The sequence below is a fragment of the Grus americana genome, chromosome 5 (genome assembly GCF_028858705.1).
Source record: "Grus americana isolate bGruAme1 chromosome 5, bGruAme1.mat, whole genome shotgun sequence".
NCBI classification, from domain to species: Eukaryota; Metazoa; Chordata; class Aves; order Gruiformes; family Gruidae; genus Grus; species Grus americana.
The window spans coordinates 69,173,299-69,191,143 of record NC_072856.1 but is presented as its reverse complement, the minus strand read 5'-3'; the positions used below and the strand labels follow the sequence as shown (position 1 = coordinate 69,191,143).

Below are 17,845 nucleotides of genomic sequence, written 5' to 3'. Positions count from 1 at the left end.
GTCTTCCTTTACTTTTGGTTTCCCATGATGCATTTTCATTTTCCTATTAGAATTATTTGAATTTGATAGTAAAAATGAAAAATCCAAAGTTTTAAACCACACCTTGAGGCCAAACTGTGACAAAGCACAGAAATCAGCCATTTTCCCGGAGAACTCAGTCTGGGATCCAGACATCGCTGAGCATGGACTTAAAGGGATGGCAGAAGAAAAGAAAGGTGAGGAAAAGAAAAACTCTGTTAAAACCGGTCAGATGAACTGAGAGTGGGTCAAATAAAAAAACCAACCAAAACCTTTATCTTTGAATTTATCTTTAATTTTTCTTTAGTTTGAACTGACAGATATGACTTACGGCACTAGCTCCACTGAAAAATTTGCCCTGCGGAGCAAAATAGAGTAATACACCGCTCCGATGAGACAGAAAGCCCTACTCCCACAAGGAGAAACTCTTCGGACGCCCCAGAGAATGGGAATGTACCCAGCTACCAACGTCCATGAGCGTATCTGCTCACACACCCACGCACCATATAAAAAGTGAAATCAATGAGTTGTTATAGAAATTAAGGTGTTTCACCAACTATCTTTCCCTGCTTATAACTGATAGAAGCATCTAAAATAAATATTATAAAATTACTGAAAATAACTGATTTTTATGACAATTGAATAAATGCCATGCTCGTTACGGAAATGATGCTGAAGTCAATATGAACACATGTACTTTCCTCCCACAAGAAAAATAATCAAAGCTTTACATAATATCTGCTTTGTCCATTCGTCTCCAAATTGTCACTTACTGGGATCCGAATAAAGTGAGCAGAAATCTAAAGAAGAACACATTAAAGAAAAATCTCCTGTAAATACCTGTTACACTCCTGCTTATTATAACCATTCTCAAGTTGTGTCTCTCATCTCCTTCAGAATATGTGAACTGCTGCATCTAACGCAGCACTAAAAATACATGAAACCAGAGCTTCTTGCCTCCAGTAAAATATTTTAAATAGTAGCAATCCATGCATCCACCAGCTACCTGATGCCTTTGGATGTCAGTGGGAGTTATCCCACTGGGTCCACCAGGGACTGGCTCAGGTCCTGAAGAAGCGCAGCTGGTGGGAAGCTCTGGGGTCCCCAGGACAAGAAGGACATGGAGCTGTTGGAGTGAGTCCAGAGGAGGCCATGGAGATTATCCGAAGGCTGGAGCACCTCTGCTATGGAGACAGGCTGAGAGAGTTGGGCTGGTTCAGCCTGGAGAAGAGAAGGCTCCAGGGAGACCTTAGAGCCCCTTCCAGTCCCTAAAGGGGCTCCAGGAAAGCTGGAGAGGGGCTGGTGACAAGGGCAGGGAGTGACAGGCCAAGGGGAATGGCCTGAAGCTGCAGGAGGGGAGATGGAGATGAGATGTGAGGCAGAAATTCTTTCCTGTGAGGGTGCTGAGGCCCTGGCACAGGTTGCCCAGAGAAGCTGTGGCTGCCCCTGGCTCCCTGACAGTGTTGAAGGCCAGGTTGGATGGGGCTTTGGGCAACCTGGGCTAGTGGAGGGTGTCCCTGCCCATGGCAGGGGGTTGGAACTGGATGGGCTTTGAGGTCCCTTCCCACCCAAACCATCCTGTGATTCAATGAAGTCCTCATCCACATCCTGGGAAACATTCTCCAAGACCCAGACTCAACCATCCCTTCCTCTAACATGAAATGCATGATTACCTACTGTCCTGGTTTCGGCTGGGATAGAGTTCATGTTCTTCCTAGTAGCCAATATTGTGCTGTGTTTTGGACTTACGATGAGAATAATATTGACAACACACTGATGTTTTAGTTGTTGCTGGGTAGCTGTAGTGTCTACACTAAGTCCAGGATTTTTCAGGTTCCTAGGCCCTGCCAGGCGCAGAAGAAGCTGGGAGAGCAGAGCCAGGAGAGCTGACCCAGGCTGGCCAAAGAGATGTTCCCTGCCATAGAGCGCCATGGTCCAGATAGAACCGGGGAAGCGAGCCAGGAGGCGAGATCGCTGGGCATCAGGGTTTTTTGCAGATGGCGAGCAATTGCATTTGTGCATCACTTGGTTTTATTATTATTGTTATCATCATCATCATCACCACCTTCATCATCTTCCTTTGTTATCTTATTAAACTGTCTTTATCTCAACCCATGAGGTTTTTTTCCATTCTCTTCCCCATCCCACTGGGTGGGGGGTGAGCAAGCGGCTGCGTGGTGCTCCGTTACTGGCTGGGGCTAAACTACACCACCTCCCTGCTGAAGAAAATAACAGCATCTGCTTAAAAGCTTTGAAATAGAGAGCAGGATAAGTGATGTAGAGCTCACTGGATAATAGAAGAGTGTCTATGACTTTCAAAGATTTGAAATAAAGTCTTCCAGGGCAAAATGTGGGACACATGGCAGCTGTTATACAGAGCCATGTCAAGAGTGCTTCTGAATACTTGTTCTTCCAGTATTTCCCAGTGAATTGAGCTTCTGAAGATTCAAAAAAAAAAAAGCAAGCAAAGCTGAAAATTACTTTTATTACCTGAAAACACATGAAACAGAGCTCCTTCTGGGCTCGTAACGCTCCCAAGGACTGAGATAAGAAAGTCTTGGCATTGGGGATGGAATGGCCAGCTTGCCCTGGCCATTACTTTGTGGCTTTGCTGTTTGTAACTGCAGGACTGGATTTACCTCCAGAGCTTTCCCACTGAAGGTCTTGCTTTATCAGGAACACCCTCCACACATCTATTTGTACATGAACTGAATTACTTGAAGAAGCCTCCATCATCCACGTGCCCATCATCCACACATCACCGCAACCAACCCAAACCGGGATGTTATACTAACAGTGCTGGACTCTGCATATGGAAAAGATGATGTACACTGGCAAAAAGAGAATATAAACTAAATGGCTAAGATGGAGGGTCCAAGTGGCCAGAAAACAAAATCTTTTCTAGTTCTCACAGTAAATCAGTGACAGAAAAGGGGAAAGAAGCCACTTTCTCTCCTCCTTATTCATGAGGACCATTGCTCCACTGTTTGCACAGTGGTTCTTGTCTGCAGATTCACAGCGCACTCTGCGAATCAGCTCTTACTGAGTTTGCTGTTCATGCCTCCTCTCTGCCGTTCAAGATCATCAAGGCCTGCAACGCCACCTAGGCCAATCTTTAGTCCATGCTATCCAAAAATCTTGCACATTATCACCTTTCTCACCCACCGCTGTTGCTCTCTGAGGAACTAGTCTTACCCGACCACTTCCATGAGCCACGCTGCTGCCATCGTCCCGAGCTGTCCCAACCCAGTGTCCCGAGAGCGACAGGCTGGGGAGTATCACGGCAAGTTTTCACAACCCTGCTTTGCTTTAATTTACAACCGTACTGAGCAATCTCTTCTTGTGTTTTTAATGTTTGCAATGGAGAGCAAAGACACGTCCTAGCAAAGTTGTGGTAGCCAAAATACGCCACATCCGTCCTCTGTGCATACACCCCATAAACTGCAGCAACTGAAAACCCCTGCGATGGTTTTGCGCTGCTGCTCTCTGCATCTTCCCCAGTGTCGACCCCTCCTCTCTTGTACCGTTCCTGCTGCGAGGGCCCAGGACACGGTACCACCAGCTCTATCAGCCCTGACGATGACCTGTGCCCTGGTGACACGTCCATTTACGGGACAGACTTGGGGCCGACATCCTACATTCTGCCCTTCCACATCTTTCATCTTCAACTTTTTAATGACATTTACCTTCTGTAAATCACCTTTTCTGTGCAGCTAAAATTAAACACCTATAATGACGACGGCTTGTTATAAGAGATGTGAAAGAGAAGCTGTGTCATCAATAGTCTTAGTCATGATAATCACAAAAGCCATCATCACAATAACCATGATCCTGGAAATAACGACATGAGTAAAAGTTCCTGTGCCAGCAAGGGGTCCCCAGTGCGACCACAGCTCTGAGTTACGGCAGCTCATGCAGGCTGGTCCAGCCCATTCGTACAGGAACCAGTCTACTACAATCCACGTGCTTTAAAACTGCCATCAGGAGGAGACCAATCCCCCCGTGATCTTTTTACGCTCTATAGGTAAAGACCTCTCTGGAGGATGATCTAAGATCCAAGCCATTTTCTGCAATCTCTAGAGATGGAGCCCAAGACACCTCTGCTCCCAATTTAGATGCATCAGTGTAGGCAGGATGAAGCCAGTCCTGATGCAGATGAACCCACAACCGGGCGAAGCCCCGGTGAGAAGGCTCCAGCTTCCCTGCAGCCTTGACTCGCAGGAAGCTCTTGGTGTCACTAATCCATGTGACGGCTGGCTGGGACAGAAGCGTGCTTTGATAAAAAGCTGTGCCAGCACACCAGTAAATAGCTCTGATGAAAGCGCTGCAGATACCACAACATGTAATCAAGTGCATAAATAATTTGTTATACAACAGACCTTGGAAAAAACAAATCAGTTGATTATTACTAATAACTATGTATATTGCGGCATCTTATCCCTGGAGGCCCCAAAGGAGGTCAGTTGCGCTGAGCACAGAACACTGTTAAAAAAGCAAATCTGCCATAATATTTGGGCATCTGAAACCAGAATAAACGAGGGCTGCACAAGCCACTTTATAAAAAAGTGAAAATAAGTACCAACTATACAACAGACACAGGAAAGTCATTTAGTGAACATCTTTATCAGATACACAGCAAGAAAGAATGGCTCATTATTTCCCACAAACCACATCAAACTAGACTTTTCATTTTCCAGTAATAAATGCTGAGCATTTCCAAAATAATTGATTTCCCCTTATGTTTTCCTTCCCATTCTGACGGTTTGTGTTCAGAGTCAGAGCAGACTTTGCAGATCTGCATGCAGATCAGCTAAGATGGAACAGCTCTTTCGCTCATTTTTTTTCCTCTTGTTTTACAAGGTATCAACAAATGAGATCAGTATCAGATCTGCATTTATAGAAATATGTCCTCCTATCTCATGCGCTTGTTCCTGTGTCAAGAAATGTAAAGCTAGGTATTGGAAAAATAATGATTGCCTCACACTTTTTTTTTTTTAATATAAATGGGACTCCTATGTCATTTTTATTTCCGTATTTACATGAAAATCATGGATTCAGGGAACTACAGAGCCAAACAACACAGCAACAAAAATGTACCAACCATAAGATTCTTGCTGCTGTGAATTTAGGGCAGAAATAAATCAACTTCTTTTTCTCAGCAAAACCACATGGAAAGAAAATAAGGGTCTACTTACACTGTACAATGAGCTGTACCAAAGCTTCTCTGGGTTTCACATTAAACCCGTTGTATTGGCTGGTCTGGCACCTGTAGGTTCCCGTCATCTCCCTGGACACGTTCACTATCCTCAGGATCCCATCGTAGCTCTCCGTCTGCATCCCCCCGTCCGGCATCGCGACCTCCTTGTCTGCTCGGGACCAGAGAATGATGGGCTTGGGCTTCCCTGTCACCTGGCACTGCAGCTCGATCGTGTCCCCTTCCCGGGTGACCAGGGGCGACTTTTCTTGAGGAACAGTCAAATTAGGTGGGACTTCAAAGGAGAAAAAGAAATGGTTCAACAATTAGCATTACAGAGATATCGGGTGGCTTTCTTGCTTGTACAGTCATAGATGAAGAATTAATTTATACACAGACAGCAATGCCTAGTGACTACATATATTGGAAGACTGTGCAATGCTACTATCGTTGTGAGACAAGGTGCTTAGCTGCTTGAAGTGGTTAAAATAAGATTTAACAGCCCCAGCTATGACACTTATTTGCGTCTCTGACATGCCAATACGCCGTACCAGGGTACATCAGCGCATTCGGACCACCGGTCGCAGCTAGCACTTTATCACTGCAGGTTATGGCTTTCCTTTTTACGAGTATTTGGCACTAAACCCCCTTTTTTTATAACAGACTGGCTGCTGGTTTTATCCAGCTCGTAATGGCCACGCAATGAGGAAGAATTGTGCCAATTCAGAAATCAGCTCAGAATTCAAGACTTGAAACCGAAATGCAGTTGGCATCTCTCTATCACAGGAGGTTTATCAAAGTGGTGTTTTTTCATAGAGATTTGCATTAACAAATCTGGAAGGAATATGTGAACATCTGTTTCCAGCAGGAGTTAGACATCCCCTTGGAGCAGGAATACCTGGCACCGCCGCACGGTGAGCTGCGATGCCCAAGGACCCATCCTTGCAGCTCCCCACAGTCTTGCAAGACGGAGACTTTCTAATTGCCCCCAGTGCCTCTCCGAATTATCAGCCACGGCTCTGAAACACCAGCCCTCGGCAGCGAGGCCAAGAGCTTGCTCGCCACGGAAGAGACGCTGCTGTGCAAGGTGCTTGGTCAGGACAGGAATGCCGTGGCATCCCTGACAAAGGCATCGGTGTTTGCACGACGGGCATCCCAGTGAGGTTGCACCGTCGGTCCCATCAGAGGTGGCCCCTCTGCCTCCGTCGTTTAGGTGACAGCATTTCATAATTACTAAGCACTGCAAGCTCCGCCGGCATGACGAGAACAGTTTTGCCATGTCCAATTATCGTTCCCGTCTCTTCATACCTATACTGGGATTACAGCCAATCTCTTACTCCTCTCTTAGCGCAACACAAACGAAAGCTCCATCTCTGAAGCTGCCTCTGATCTCCAGATCACACGTGGTGCCTTCGGCGCCGCGGACGCTGGCTTAGGGGAGGGCACGGGCTGCCATGTGGCGGGTGAAGAAATGGAAAAGCCTGATTTAAACACTGCTCACCCTCTCTTTCCTTTTGTGCCTTCTGAAAACTCGGCTGCCCTTACACATCTTCTGTCCTGAATCACTTGGGGAGATGCTTTCTGTTTGAGCAGCAAGCCCCCCCCAGGAGCATTAACTCTCCATGCTGTCCTGCCCTCAACTACGTCGCTTGAATGTCAGGACTGACAAAAATACAGCCTGCACCCTAACTCCTGTCTGCAGGAAAAAATAATTGAAGGCTATTTTCAGGCCTCCAGAGACAGAAACAACAGACTTGTACCAGGAAGAAACAGTCCCAGTTTTCCCCCAGGACCTACCCCGTGTCTATGGACCTGACAAGCCTGCTAGGAATCAGAGTTTAAATCAGGGATTTTCACAGGGACCAAAATGCTGGTTTCAGCTGTTTTGAAGGCTTTAATAACTCCTTCTGAATCTGGTGGGACATGCAAAAGTGGAAATAACTTTTTTTCCACAGGAGAGTAAAGGAAAAAATATTTTCTACTTCAAAATAACCAAGGGAAAAAAAAGAAAAAAAAGAGCAAAACTGCTTAATAAAGCATTCCCAACATTAATAAATATTCTTATTTTTCACTTGCACTCATGTGTGCCATAGCAGTTCCTGAGCACAGGCCAGTGCCCAGGAGACCTGGATCACTTGGAGGGAGCCCAGAGGAGAACCACCCCCGGAAGATGCCCAAAAGCCCCTGGTGAGGAAGGGCTGCAGGACACGAGATGGTTCACGCCAGCAAAGGGAGGGTGGTCGAAAGCCATGACCGCAGCCTAGTCAGAGCTCTACCAGAGCTCACAGAAAAAATACAGAGGGAAAAGGGGACTGAAGGTGGCGAGGGATGAGACAGAAGGAGCAGATGAACGCTGCTCTGTGGTTCTCCGAGCTATTCTGACTGCATCTCTCCACCGGCACGTGCCCTTCCCTCTCCCTCATTTCTACGTCCCACGCTTGTGCTGCAAAGCACGCAGTACCTGTGCTGGACCTGCATCTCCTTCGTCCACCTTCTCTCCTGAAAAGGAGCACATCAAACAGACACCAAACCACCACTTCCTAAAGCAATGCTCTATGAAAGCACAGACTAAACTGAAAAAGCTATTTTTCCAAGAAGGAAAATACAGTTTAAAGAGAAAGGTTTGAAAGCACACTGTGCACCGCCTGCCTGCGGGAAGGAGCCTCCTTCCGAACATTTCTTCCAGCTCACCTGGCTTGTGGCTCCTCAGCTTAGTTCAAATAATACACAGCTCTGTCAGGATCAGTAAAAAACCATTTACTCTGTCCGTTCCCCTCTGCACAGCGGCTCTGCTCCCTGCTGTGAACGCGCTTTGATCAAAGCACGTCCCAGTTGGTAGGGATGCTGCAGGCTGCCTCGCAGCTCTCCTCTCGCTCCCTGCCCCTCCGGCACCTCCAGCTGCCCCGGGAAGCACAACCTTCTCCTGTCTCAGGGATTCACTGACCATGAGAACCGTGAGGCCAAGACCATGGGGTCACAGCCCTCTAACAAAATACCGTTACCAAGAGGGAAAAGGTCTGCTATCTGCTAGGTACCAGCCGACAATGCTATCTACAGTTCTGCTTGCAGCCCATGGTCCAGGACATGAGCTTTCCCTTTGGTGGTTGTCCATGTAGACCTGTTTGAGGACATGTTGTGCTGGCAGCCTGTTCCAGACTCCATCCTTTCTGGACTGCCATCAGAGCAACAGGTCTGGACTATAAAATCACACCTTGTCTTAGCCTCAGAAATCACCCACTTTCTGGCTGGGGCAAGGGCTGTAACTTCTCATCTGAAGCGCTGAGCCAGGAGCAAGACTTGCCTTTGGCACAGTGAGTGGTCCTGCGTAAATGCTGCCTATGAAGGCAATACATCACGGAACAGAGACAAAAAGAGACAGAAGAGGCAGCAAATCCAGCTTCATGTGTGGAGGCTGACACAACCCTGGGCTCAAAACGGGGATGGGATACAAATAAATTGAGAAGCTGTTGCCCAGACATCTACAATGTTCTCCTGGTTTAAGAAACTCCTTCACTAAGCTTGTCATGGGAGGAGTAAGCAGACAAGTTTAGTGTGTCCATGAAGCAGATCTAGAGAGGAAGGAGAGCAGAGATGTGTGAGGGCAACTGGAGGCCCATGAAGACTTGCTTCCCACGCGGCCGCGCTGCGCAGCCCTGAGCTCCAGCTGTGGGAGCCGGCCAGCTGCAAGAAACGGCATCTCAGACCAAGAGGAAGGGGAAATTCAGAAGTTTGTATGCTCAGAGCAAACTATGAATCATATAAGGAAGAAACTAGGAAAGAATAGACCCTGCTTCTCATGGTCACATGTAGCTTCTGGAGGCATCTGAGAGGAAGGAGAGTGAATGGCACAGGACATGCATCTTTGGGGTAATAAAAAACCCAAAAAGGTCCCGTGCAACGGTGTGCAAGTCATTTACCCTCTCTTTAACGCAGTTATCTTTCTGAAAAATAGAGATAACGGCACTGCAAAACCTGCACGCTGCCAAGATAAAGACACAGACTACGAGGTCTGCAGGCAGGCTGATAAGGTAGGCTGCATCAGGACCCCAGATGGAAAGATACCTTGAAACACCCTGACTCATCTTCTCCTGGGCATTTTGCAACACAACCAGTATCCGTCACCTTATAAGCCAGCCAATATATTACTAGGGTTTACTGTATTTATTAATGTTCTTGTTACTGGAAACAGAGAAGGAGAGGGGTGGGACAAGGCCATCTGGTGAAACAAATCATTTCATGGGCAATGCCATAAATAAGAAGCCCGGCTGCAGCTTTCCTGCCTCCTATGTGACTGCAGCACCCACGACCGGGAGCTCCCGCAAAGTCTGTCTCTGCCCCACCACAGCGGTTACGGCTACGGGACCCCCTACTCGCATGTTGATTCTCCGATGTCTGATTAGGAAGAAGGACAGCACTTAATGTTTGCTCAGGGAGAGGTTTGGGTAGGGTTTCCCTTTTTATACCCATCTATTTATTTTCACAAACTCGCAGGTACTTATTTATCTCCAAGATGTCTATTCCGCTGTCAAATTTGGCTTAAATTAGCTACAGGGTCAAAAAATATCAGGGGGTGTGGGGAATTGCGACACACCAACTGACAGGCACTGGCAGCCTGATCATGTATGACTTGTTTTCATCAGCAATAAAGCTAAAAAAAGCCACAAAAGAAACTCAAATCATTGCAATGCCCACAGAGAAATCAGGAAGATTGAGGCAAGGAGAGAGCTACAGAATTGAGGAGAAAATAATAAAAGTTTTTCTTCCCTTACTACAACCCAACCTAGCACTGCCAAGCCCACCACTAAACCATCCACACATCTCCACGACCTTTAAACCCCTCCAGGGATGGTGACACAACCGCTTCCAGGGCAGCCTGTCCCAGGGCTTGACAACCCTTTGGGTGAAGCCGTTTCTCCTGATATCCCATCTAAACGTGCCCTGGCACAACCTGAGGCCGGTTCCTCTCATCCTGTCACTCGTTTGCTAGAAGCGAGGATGCCTGAGCAAGGGTGCACGAACTAAAGGGCAAGAGCAAAGGTGCGAGGGTGTGCGAGCAAACGTGCCCGAACCAGGGTGTGCTAGCAAGGGTGCTGCAGAGGGATGTGCCAGCCCAGCCAGAAGAAGTGCCAGGCAGGTGAACAGAGTATCGCCAGCTGTGCCGGGGTGCTGCCAGATGTGTTGGGGTGCTGTTAACTGTGCCGGGGTATCGCCAGCTGTGCCAGGGTGCTGCCAGATGTGTTGGGGTGCTGCCAGCCGTGCCGGGGTATTGCCAGCTGTGCCGGGGTGCTGTTAACTGTGCCGGGGTATTGCCAGCTGTTCTGGGGTGCTGACAGATGTGTTGGGGTGCTGTTAACTGTGCCGGGGTATTGCCAGCTGTTCTGGGGTGCTGCCAGATGTGTTGGGGTGCTGTTAACTGTGCCAGGGTATCACCAGCTGTTCTGGGGTGCTGCCAAATGTGTTGGGGTGCTGCTAGCTGTGCCAGGGTATCGCCAGCTGTGCTGGGCTGCTGCCAGATGTGTTGGGGTGCTGCTAGCTGTGCCAGGGTATTGCCAGCTGTGCCGGGCTGCTGCCAGATGTGTTGGGGTGCTGCTAGCTGTGCCAGGGTATTGCCAGCTGTGCCGGGGTGCTGCCAGCTGTGCCAGCCTCCCTCTCCCAGCAGGTGCTGCTGTGGCACAGGCAGAAGCTCGGGGGGGCTCAGCCCTCCTGGCTGAGGCACCAGCACGTCTCCTGCAGCACCAGCTACAGAGCCTGCTCCAAATAAAGGTCAATTCTGTTCCTGCTTGTGCAGAATAATAAATCAGCTATACCCTATATTTGAAACAACAAACATTACCTTATTCATGTAGCAAGTGGCTTAAAAAAAAGTTAATACTCTTAGCAGTTAAATCTGTTTCCTAAAGCAGAGGGTTATCACTTGAAAAACAAAAGCATTAGTAACACTAAAGTAGTGCCTGCTTTACAAACACATACTATTATCCTTTGATACTGGCAGAGGCACACGCATAAGAGGGCTACTGTGGATATATGTCCGCTCCTGACTCTTAAATAAAATGGTCTGAGACAACCTTTGCCTCCAGAAGTCGCTGACTCACCAGAAGGTCAGACAGCAGAAGGTATCACTCTACTTTTGTCCTCCTTTTTTTTTGTTTAAACTGCTCCCTAGGCAGACGTGTCTGCTGTTACTGGAGATGGGAAAGCAGACTAGACCCTTCTGTCTGGTCTCCTGTGGTAGCTCTACTGTAATTCCATAGGATCCTTGATCTAGCAGTCACCTTGTCTATAGGAGAACGCGGACAGGACCAAAGTACCTCTTTCAAAGAAAAAGAAAACAAAATGCATGAGCCTAATACGTTTCTTCACTGTGTATTCTGGGTAGACACAAACTAGTTCTAGTCTACTCCAGATCTTTGAAATCCCGATGAGTCAAGCTGCTGTCCCTATTCGGAACCTCCAGATAGCTTAATTAATCGCCAGAGAGGCAATGGCAGAAGGCAGAATCTGCTTTACACAGAAACCATTCGTTGGGGCAGAAGACAACCAGACAACAGGCAGAAAGCAAAGCCCTGGAGCAATGACTGTCAGCACTCATGGGCTGTGGGCTAGTGATCAGGCTGCTTAAAACGGACTAATGGTAATAACTCGTAATTAAGGGATAAAGCAAAGCAAAGGAGTGTTTGAGCTGCATATCAAGAAATAATCCGTACTGGAGATTACTCTGAGATAATCTCCCAAAAGAAGCGTTGAAAGTCACATTGTTCGAGTAATTTAAAACCAGCCTGGATAAGGAACACTGAAGAATCTGCACTGGCTAGGAGACAGAGGTGAAATTATTTGCATATCCTCCTTCTCTAATATTTATGAATTTAAAGGTCTGAATCTCTAATATTAATCACCCTCTGCCCGAGACATGCATTTCGGTCCCTGTTCATGATTCATACTCCTCATGTGACGGAGGGTCTTTTAAGACAGGGTAGGCTGAGCTGTGGTACAGGAAGCCAAGCTGGGATACAAAATGTATTTGAGCAAGCTCATTTAGCCTCTGAAGGGCAGCAAGCGATAATTATTCAGGTTCTCTAGACATTTCTGTAAACAGAGACGAAAACTGCTCAGCATACCCTCAATGTGCATTTCTTTTCGGAGAAGTGTTAGGGAATACCAGGGAGCATATGCTGAAAGGGTCTCCAGAGGTGAGAAGAGCAGAGCCCTGGGGGAGACGTGCTGATCCAGCCAAACGATTAGAAACACCGCTGAAGCCAAGAGAATTTACTTTAACCTTTCCATGGCCTTTCAGCACCATGAAAGGGGATCTATCTAGTTACTCATGTGGAAGGTAAATCGAGCGACTTGTAAGGAAAGCATGTCTTGATTTCACGGTTGCTTTCTGTTCTCATCACTCCGGTTCCCTGTGTGCCATCCTGCCCATAAGCAAACGAGAAGAGAAAGCACCGCAGCCCGTGTTTTCTTGGGCATGAGCCACTTCTAATTGCGAGCGAAAACATGAACATCGACCACAGATTTTATGGTGGGAGCTTGGACAAGCGATCTGTTTAGACAGTAAAATAATTCCTGAACCAGTACTTATAGCTCAATATACTTTTAATACCTTACACCACCACCTTACTCTGCAGTCAGTCTCTGAAGAGGCACATTTTAAACCCAGAACATACACAGCCAGCGGCAAATTAGCCAAATTAGCTTTCGGTGATCTCGCAGGAGCCATGCTGAGGAGCTCCATGAGCCATATGCAACGCAGGATGATGAGCTGACTCCACAGCCCTCCGGAGAAGAATAAAGAGTCTCCGCAATACGTGGCCGCTGAAGAGGGTGTCTGCTCCAAGAAACCCAGCTGAAGTCAATCCGCGGTGGATGGAGATATCCCAGGGAAATCAGATTTCCCGGGGGAAGGAGGTGCTGGGGAGGGAAGGGGCTGCAGAGCAGGAGATCGCCCTCCCTGCAGGACAGGCAGCCAGGCGGCTCGGCCAGCCGTGCTGCAAGCTGTGCGATGGGAAGGGACGGCGGCTCCCAGGGATAGAATTAAAAAGAAAAATCTCTGCACATTAAGTACTAAAATAGAACTATAAAAGAAATGCTTTTTAACAAAATCCAGCATTTATCTGTCCCTTCTGTTCACCTATTCCTTTCAAAGATAAACTCCGAAGATAATGGCTCACAAAGATAATCAATTTACTGCAATAATGAAACGTCTGTCTATTTTCTGGTATGTCTCAGGGCTGCCTGTGAATGATCACTCTGGACAATGCTTAAGGTTTACAAATATCTTAATTGGACCACTAATTATCTCACAAAAAAACCATTTTTTCATTATGCAAGGAGGCAGTACTGTGATTTTAATAAACGTTTAGAATTAAAATGGTCTCTTTTATGCGTCATCAAAGGAGGAACAAGATGACCAGAGGACACATACTTTGCAAACAGATCAAGGCCACATGTCCTAACACATCAGCCTGGACGTTTAATTAATTCATTATTTAATAGAGAGCTGATTAGCTTAACAGGGAAGCCCTCTTATCATACTGCAGGGCAGATACGCAGCCTCGTATATACTAGTTCTTTGGGAATTTCTCTGCCTGTCTCTGGCAGCACTCATGTAAAACCGAATCAATCTATCGACTCGACTAGCCTCAGAGGTGGAACAGGAGACCTGGAGGCCACCAGCCTGCCCTGTGCTCACACCCACAATCCGTGTCCCCCTCCGCGATGTGCCTACCCCCGGGTACCCGCGGTGGTACACGCTCAGCACACCTCCAGGTTCACCCAGAGATGAACGATTTGGTTGCCATATTTGCCATGTAGGACATCTAACTGTGCCCACGCTGGGCAGGAGTGAAACAGGAGAAGGGACTCACGTAGGAAAAGAAGGGTCACCACCACTGCCAGCCCAGGAGTATCAGCCATTTCCTCCATCCAGCCCGTCTAGTAGCGATTCAGAGCAGTGCAGCCAGAGAATAAAGTAAAATAACCCCCCGAAGTAACAACTCGCTTCGCTGCACACTACTACCTCCAGGGGGAAGATGAAAAGAGAATAAGCCAGAAGTGACAGATGTTACATCTCTTACTGTACTGATACTGATTTTAGGGGGATAAAGATAACGTAAAAACCCATACTGAACAGAGCAGACCGTACATCACCCAAAGCCTTATTCTTCCTGCTTTGAATACAATATTTAAGGCAGAGAAAAAGATCGCTTACAAAGACTAACACACTCTCCTGATCCACCTCTCCTTTTTGCTTACCACGAGCCTATTTCACTGGGGTTTTTTTCTTGCTGTTTTAACATCTTCTGCCTTCACCTTCCCCCTGACACGCGCACACACACAGAAGAGCCATCCTGTCTTTCAGTAACATTTGCCCAAGATTGGTTTTATGGATGACAGGGCTTTTATAGGGCAAAGATTCAATGTTTGAGTCTTCATTTCCACTATTCAGTGACCTACTTTATGGAGATGTGGCGGGGGAGGGGAGGCTGCTAGGGGATTACTTCAGGTCCATTTATATAAGATACTCAGGACGGAAATCTATGCCTTTCCTGCTGAAAGTACAAAACGTCAAGGGAAAAATATTGCTGCTAAACAAGTGCAACGCCGAGTACGCCGAGAGGCTGGCATGTCCCTTGCACTGCCACGTGTCCCTTTCCAATCTGCTGGAGGGACAGAGGAGACCTAACCATCTCCCTCCTTCCTCAGGAGGTGACCCAGCCCCTCCTGTCTCCCTTTGTCACTCCAGGAGGAACCTCATGCACCTCAGGAAGAGAGAATTCTCCCCAAAACCAGCAAACAGACACACAGCGCGGTACCAATATATCGGTGCAAGTCCTGGCATTTGGAAAACGTGTTTGTGCCTAGGCCTTATGTTCGTAATTACCACAGCAGTCATGAATCTTGATGAATCAGTAATGACCTTCAAAAGCACACAGAAACTATTTCAGCTTCCACTTAATCGGGTAACAAAGTCATACAAATAGGCAGAATTCCTTGTAAGATGCTAAATAAGGCTAACCCCAAATGCTAGGTTTTCTTCCCCCTTTCTGATTTTCTCGAGTGATACAGGGCAGTAAATTTAAGAGCTGACATAATTCACAACTGCCTGCAGAAATTGCGACGAGCTTATAGGTATGGCCATCTAATGGATGTTTCCAATAAATCCCATCAATTTCCCAGACGATTCCCCAGCAAGTACAGATAATATAGCGGTTACTGCCTGCCAGATGGGCAATGCACAGCTGCCCAGATGTCACTGTCCATTTCACCCTGGTAAGCAGGTAACAAAGTTTGCATGGAACTGCCATCCGCCATGCCAAACTTGGCTCTTACCCTATAATAAACCTCTCGGTTCTTCACCTGTTAGTAAGATGTGCATTAATCAGCTGGAAGGACATGTTTCTTTTGGCCAAGAGAAAGGCTGTTCCCTTGTCCATGAATCGGTTGGTTGGTGTTTCTATCCCTACAGTCTCCATAGGACAATTGAGGTGGGAAGGGAGCTCAGGAAGTCTCTAGTCCAAGCCCCAGCTCAAAGCGTGGCCAGATGTGAGGTCAGACCAGGTTGCTCAGGGCTTTATCAGGTCTTCAAAACCTCCCAGAATGGAGATCCCACAATGTCTCTGTTTCCCGCTCAGATGACCTCATGGGGAAAAAGTTTCTCCTTATATCCAGTCTGAACTTCTCATTTCAACTCATTCCCATTGCCTCTCACCTTCCCAGTGCACACTACTGCAAAGAGCCCGGCTCCATCCTCCTGATACACCCCTTATCGGAAGGGGACGGCTGCTGTTAGGTGCCCCAGGGCTCTCCCTTCTCCAGGCTGAACAAATCCCCCTTCCCCAACCACTCTTAACCGTCTTCACAGCCTCCACTGGACTTGTCCCAGTTTGTTGAAGCCTCTCCTGCATTTTGGGTTCCAAAACTGGACAGGGTATCCATTGGCCTCCATTGCTGCCAGGGCACGCTGCTGCTCATGTCCACCCGCTGCCTACCGGGACCCCGCAGAGCTGCTCCCTGCCCAGGCAGCCCCAGCCTGTGCTATTGCAAGGGAACAGCCCTCCACAACTTATCTCCCCAAGCTCCTTGCATGGCTCCAGCACAGTCATTCTGATGTTAACTAGAAGTCCACAAAATTGTGCAAGATCATTTCAAGAGTTATTAAACAGTAAAAATAAATACTTCTGGTTTATACTTACAACAGTTACCAAAAAGTAGTAAAATATTCAAGGATCCCTGAGAAATGCCACAAATAGAAAATGAATAGCAAATAATAAAATAAGAACTAATTGAGCTATATAAAATTAGAGTTTTCGTCCTGTCTCTCCAGGTTTGTGTATATGTGCATTATCTTTCAGGGTAGGACACAGCAAAGGTGAACTGTGTAAACGCTGACTACTTGTTCACTTATACACACACCAATTCTGACTATCAGTGAACACACTCTCTGCATCTCATTTTCCAAACACACCTTCTGCCCAGTCCGCCTCTCCAAACCATGCTTCGCCACTTTGGCTACAGAGATGCTACAAAAGACTGGGCTGAAGGCTTTACTGAAGTCAAGACAAACAGCTCTCCTTTCCCTCCCCTTGCCCACAGAGACAGTGGCAACCAGGTTGGGTCAGGCACAGTTTGGTTCTGCTAATCCATGCTGGCTGTTTCCACTCTCCTTCCGGTCTACCACGTGGATTGACATGGCGTCTAGGAGAACATGCTCCCTGACCTTCCCAGGGACTGAGCTGAGGATGACTGGCCTGTATGCCCCTGCATCTCCTTGCCTTCTTGGAAGATGGGCTACGATTTCAGTTTTTCCAGTCTTTGTTGGGTCTCCTTAGGTTACTGTGACTTTTCAAAGATAATAAAGTGGCCTTGAAGTGACACTGGTCAGTTCCCTTAGATACGTCCTATCCAGTCCCGTGGGCCTACATATGTCCATTTTGCTTGAGTGACCCCTAACTCAATCACACGGCTTTACTTCCCAGGCGCCTATCCAAACCACATGTCAATCCCATCTCATCTCCCTGTTGTACATAATATTCTTGACGAAACCGCTTCAGTGGGCAAACCTTCCAGACTCATGACAGAAGCGATACGGTGCTCGAGTGGGATCCATGGTACCAGCATCATACTGAAGATGGAGGGCATGTTCATGTATTAAAATCTAAACAATAATTTATCATGGAAGTTGTAAGAGAGACTGTTTAGATGTGACATGTTCTTGCAAAGTATTACTGATGTAATACTGATAACAGAATTGTGTAATTCTGATAACAGAAATGTGGATATACTCTTTTCAGGCAAAAGTGTGCATTTAATCTTTTTGAAAAAGTACAAAGCATATACTTGAATGTGTTTGGTAAAAAGGGGTCAGAAGATGTCTATTAAACATTTTCTTTCCATGCTATAAAAATGTTTTCCAATGTGTTGTCATTTCACTTCTAAACAGCATGCACTGCATGCCTTACCCCAGTGAATAATAAGCACAATCTGAGGAAAAGCACAGCAACACTTCACATAAAAGACAGGATGGATAGTAGATATAATACTGACACTATTTGCCTCTGCGTTTTAATATAAAATAGTGTTCTGAAAACATAAATGCTTTTTTTTTTTTTATCCTTCTCTGTAGAAATCAAC

At 46.9% G+C, this 17,845-nt stretch overlaps 1 protein-coding gene across 1 annotated transcript in view; it reads right to left on the bottom strand.

The window, feature by feature from the left end:
- MDGA2 (MAM domain containing glycosylphosphatidylinositol anchor 2) overlaps positions 1–17,845 on the bottom strand; it is a 391,532-nt gene that overhangs the window by 128,041 nt on the left and 245,646 nt on the right. The window contains exon 9 of the mRNA XM_054827962.1: positions 5,214–5,507. Within this exon, the coding sequence (XP_054683937.1) occupies positions 5,214–5,507 (294 nt within the window). The remainder of the gene's footprint in view (positions 1–5,213; positions 5,508–17,845) is intronic.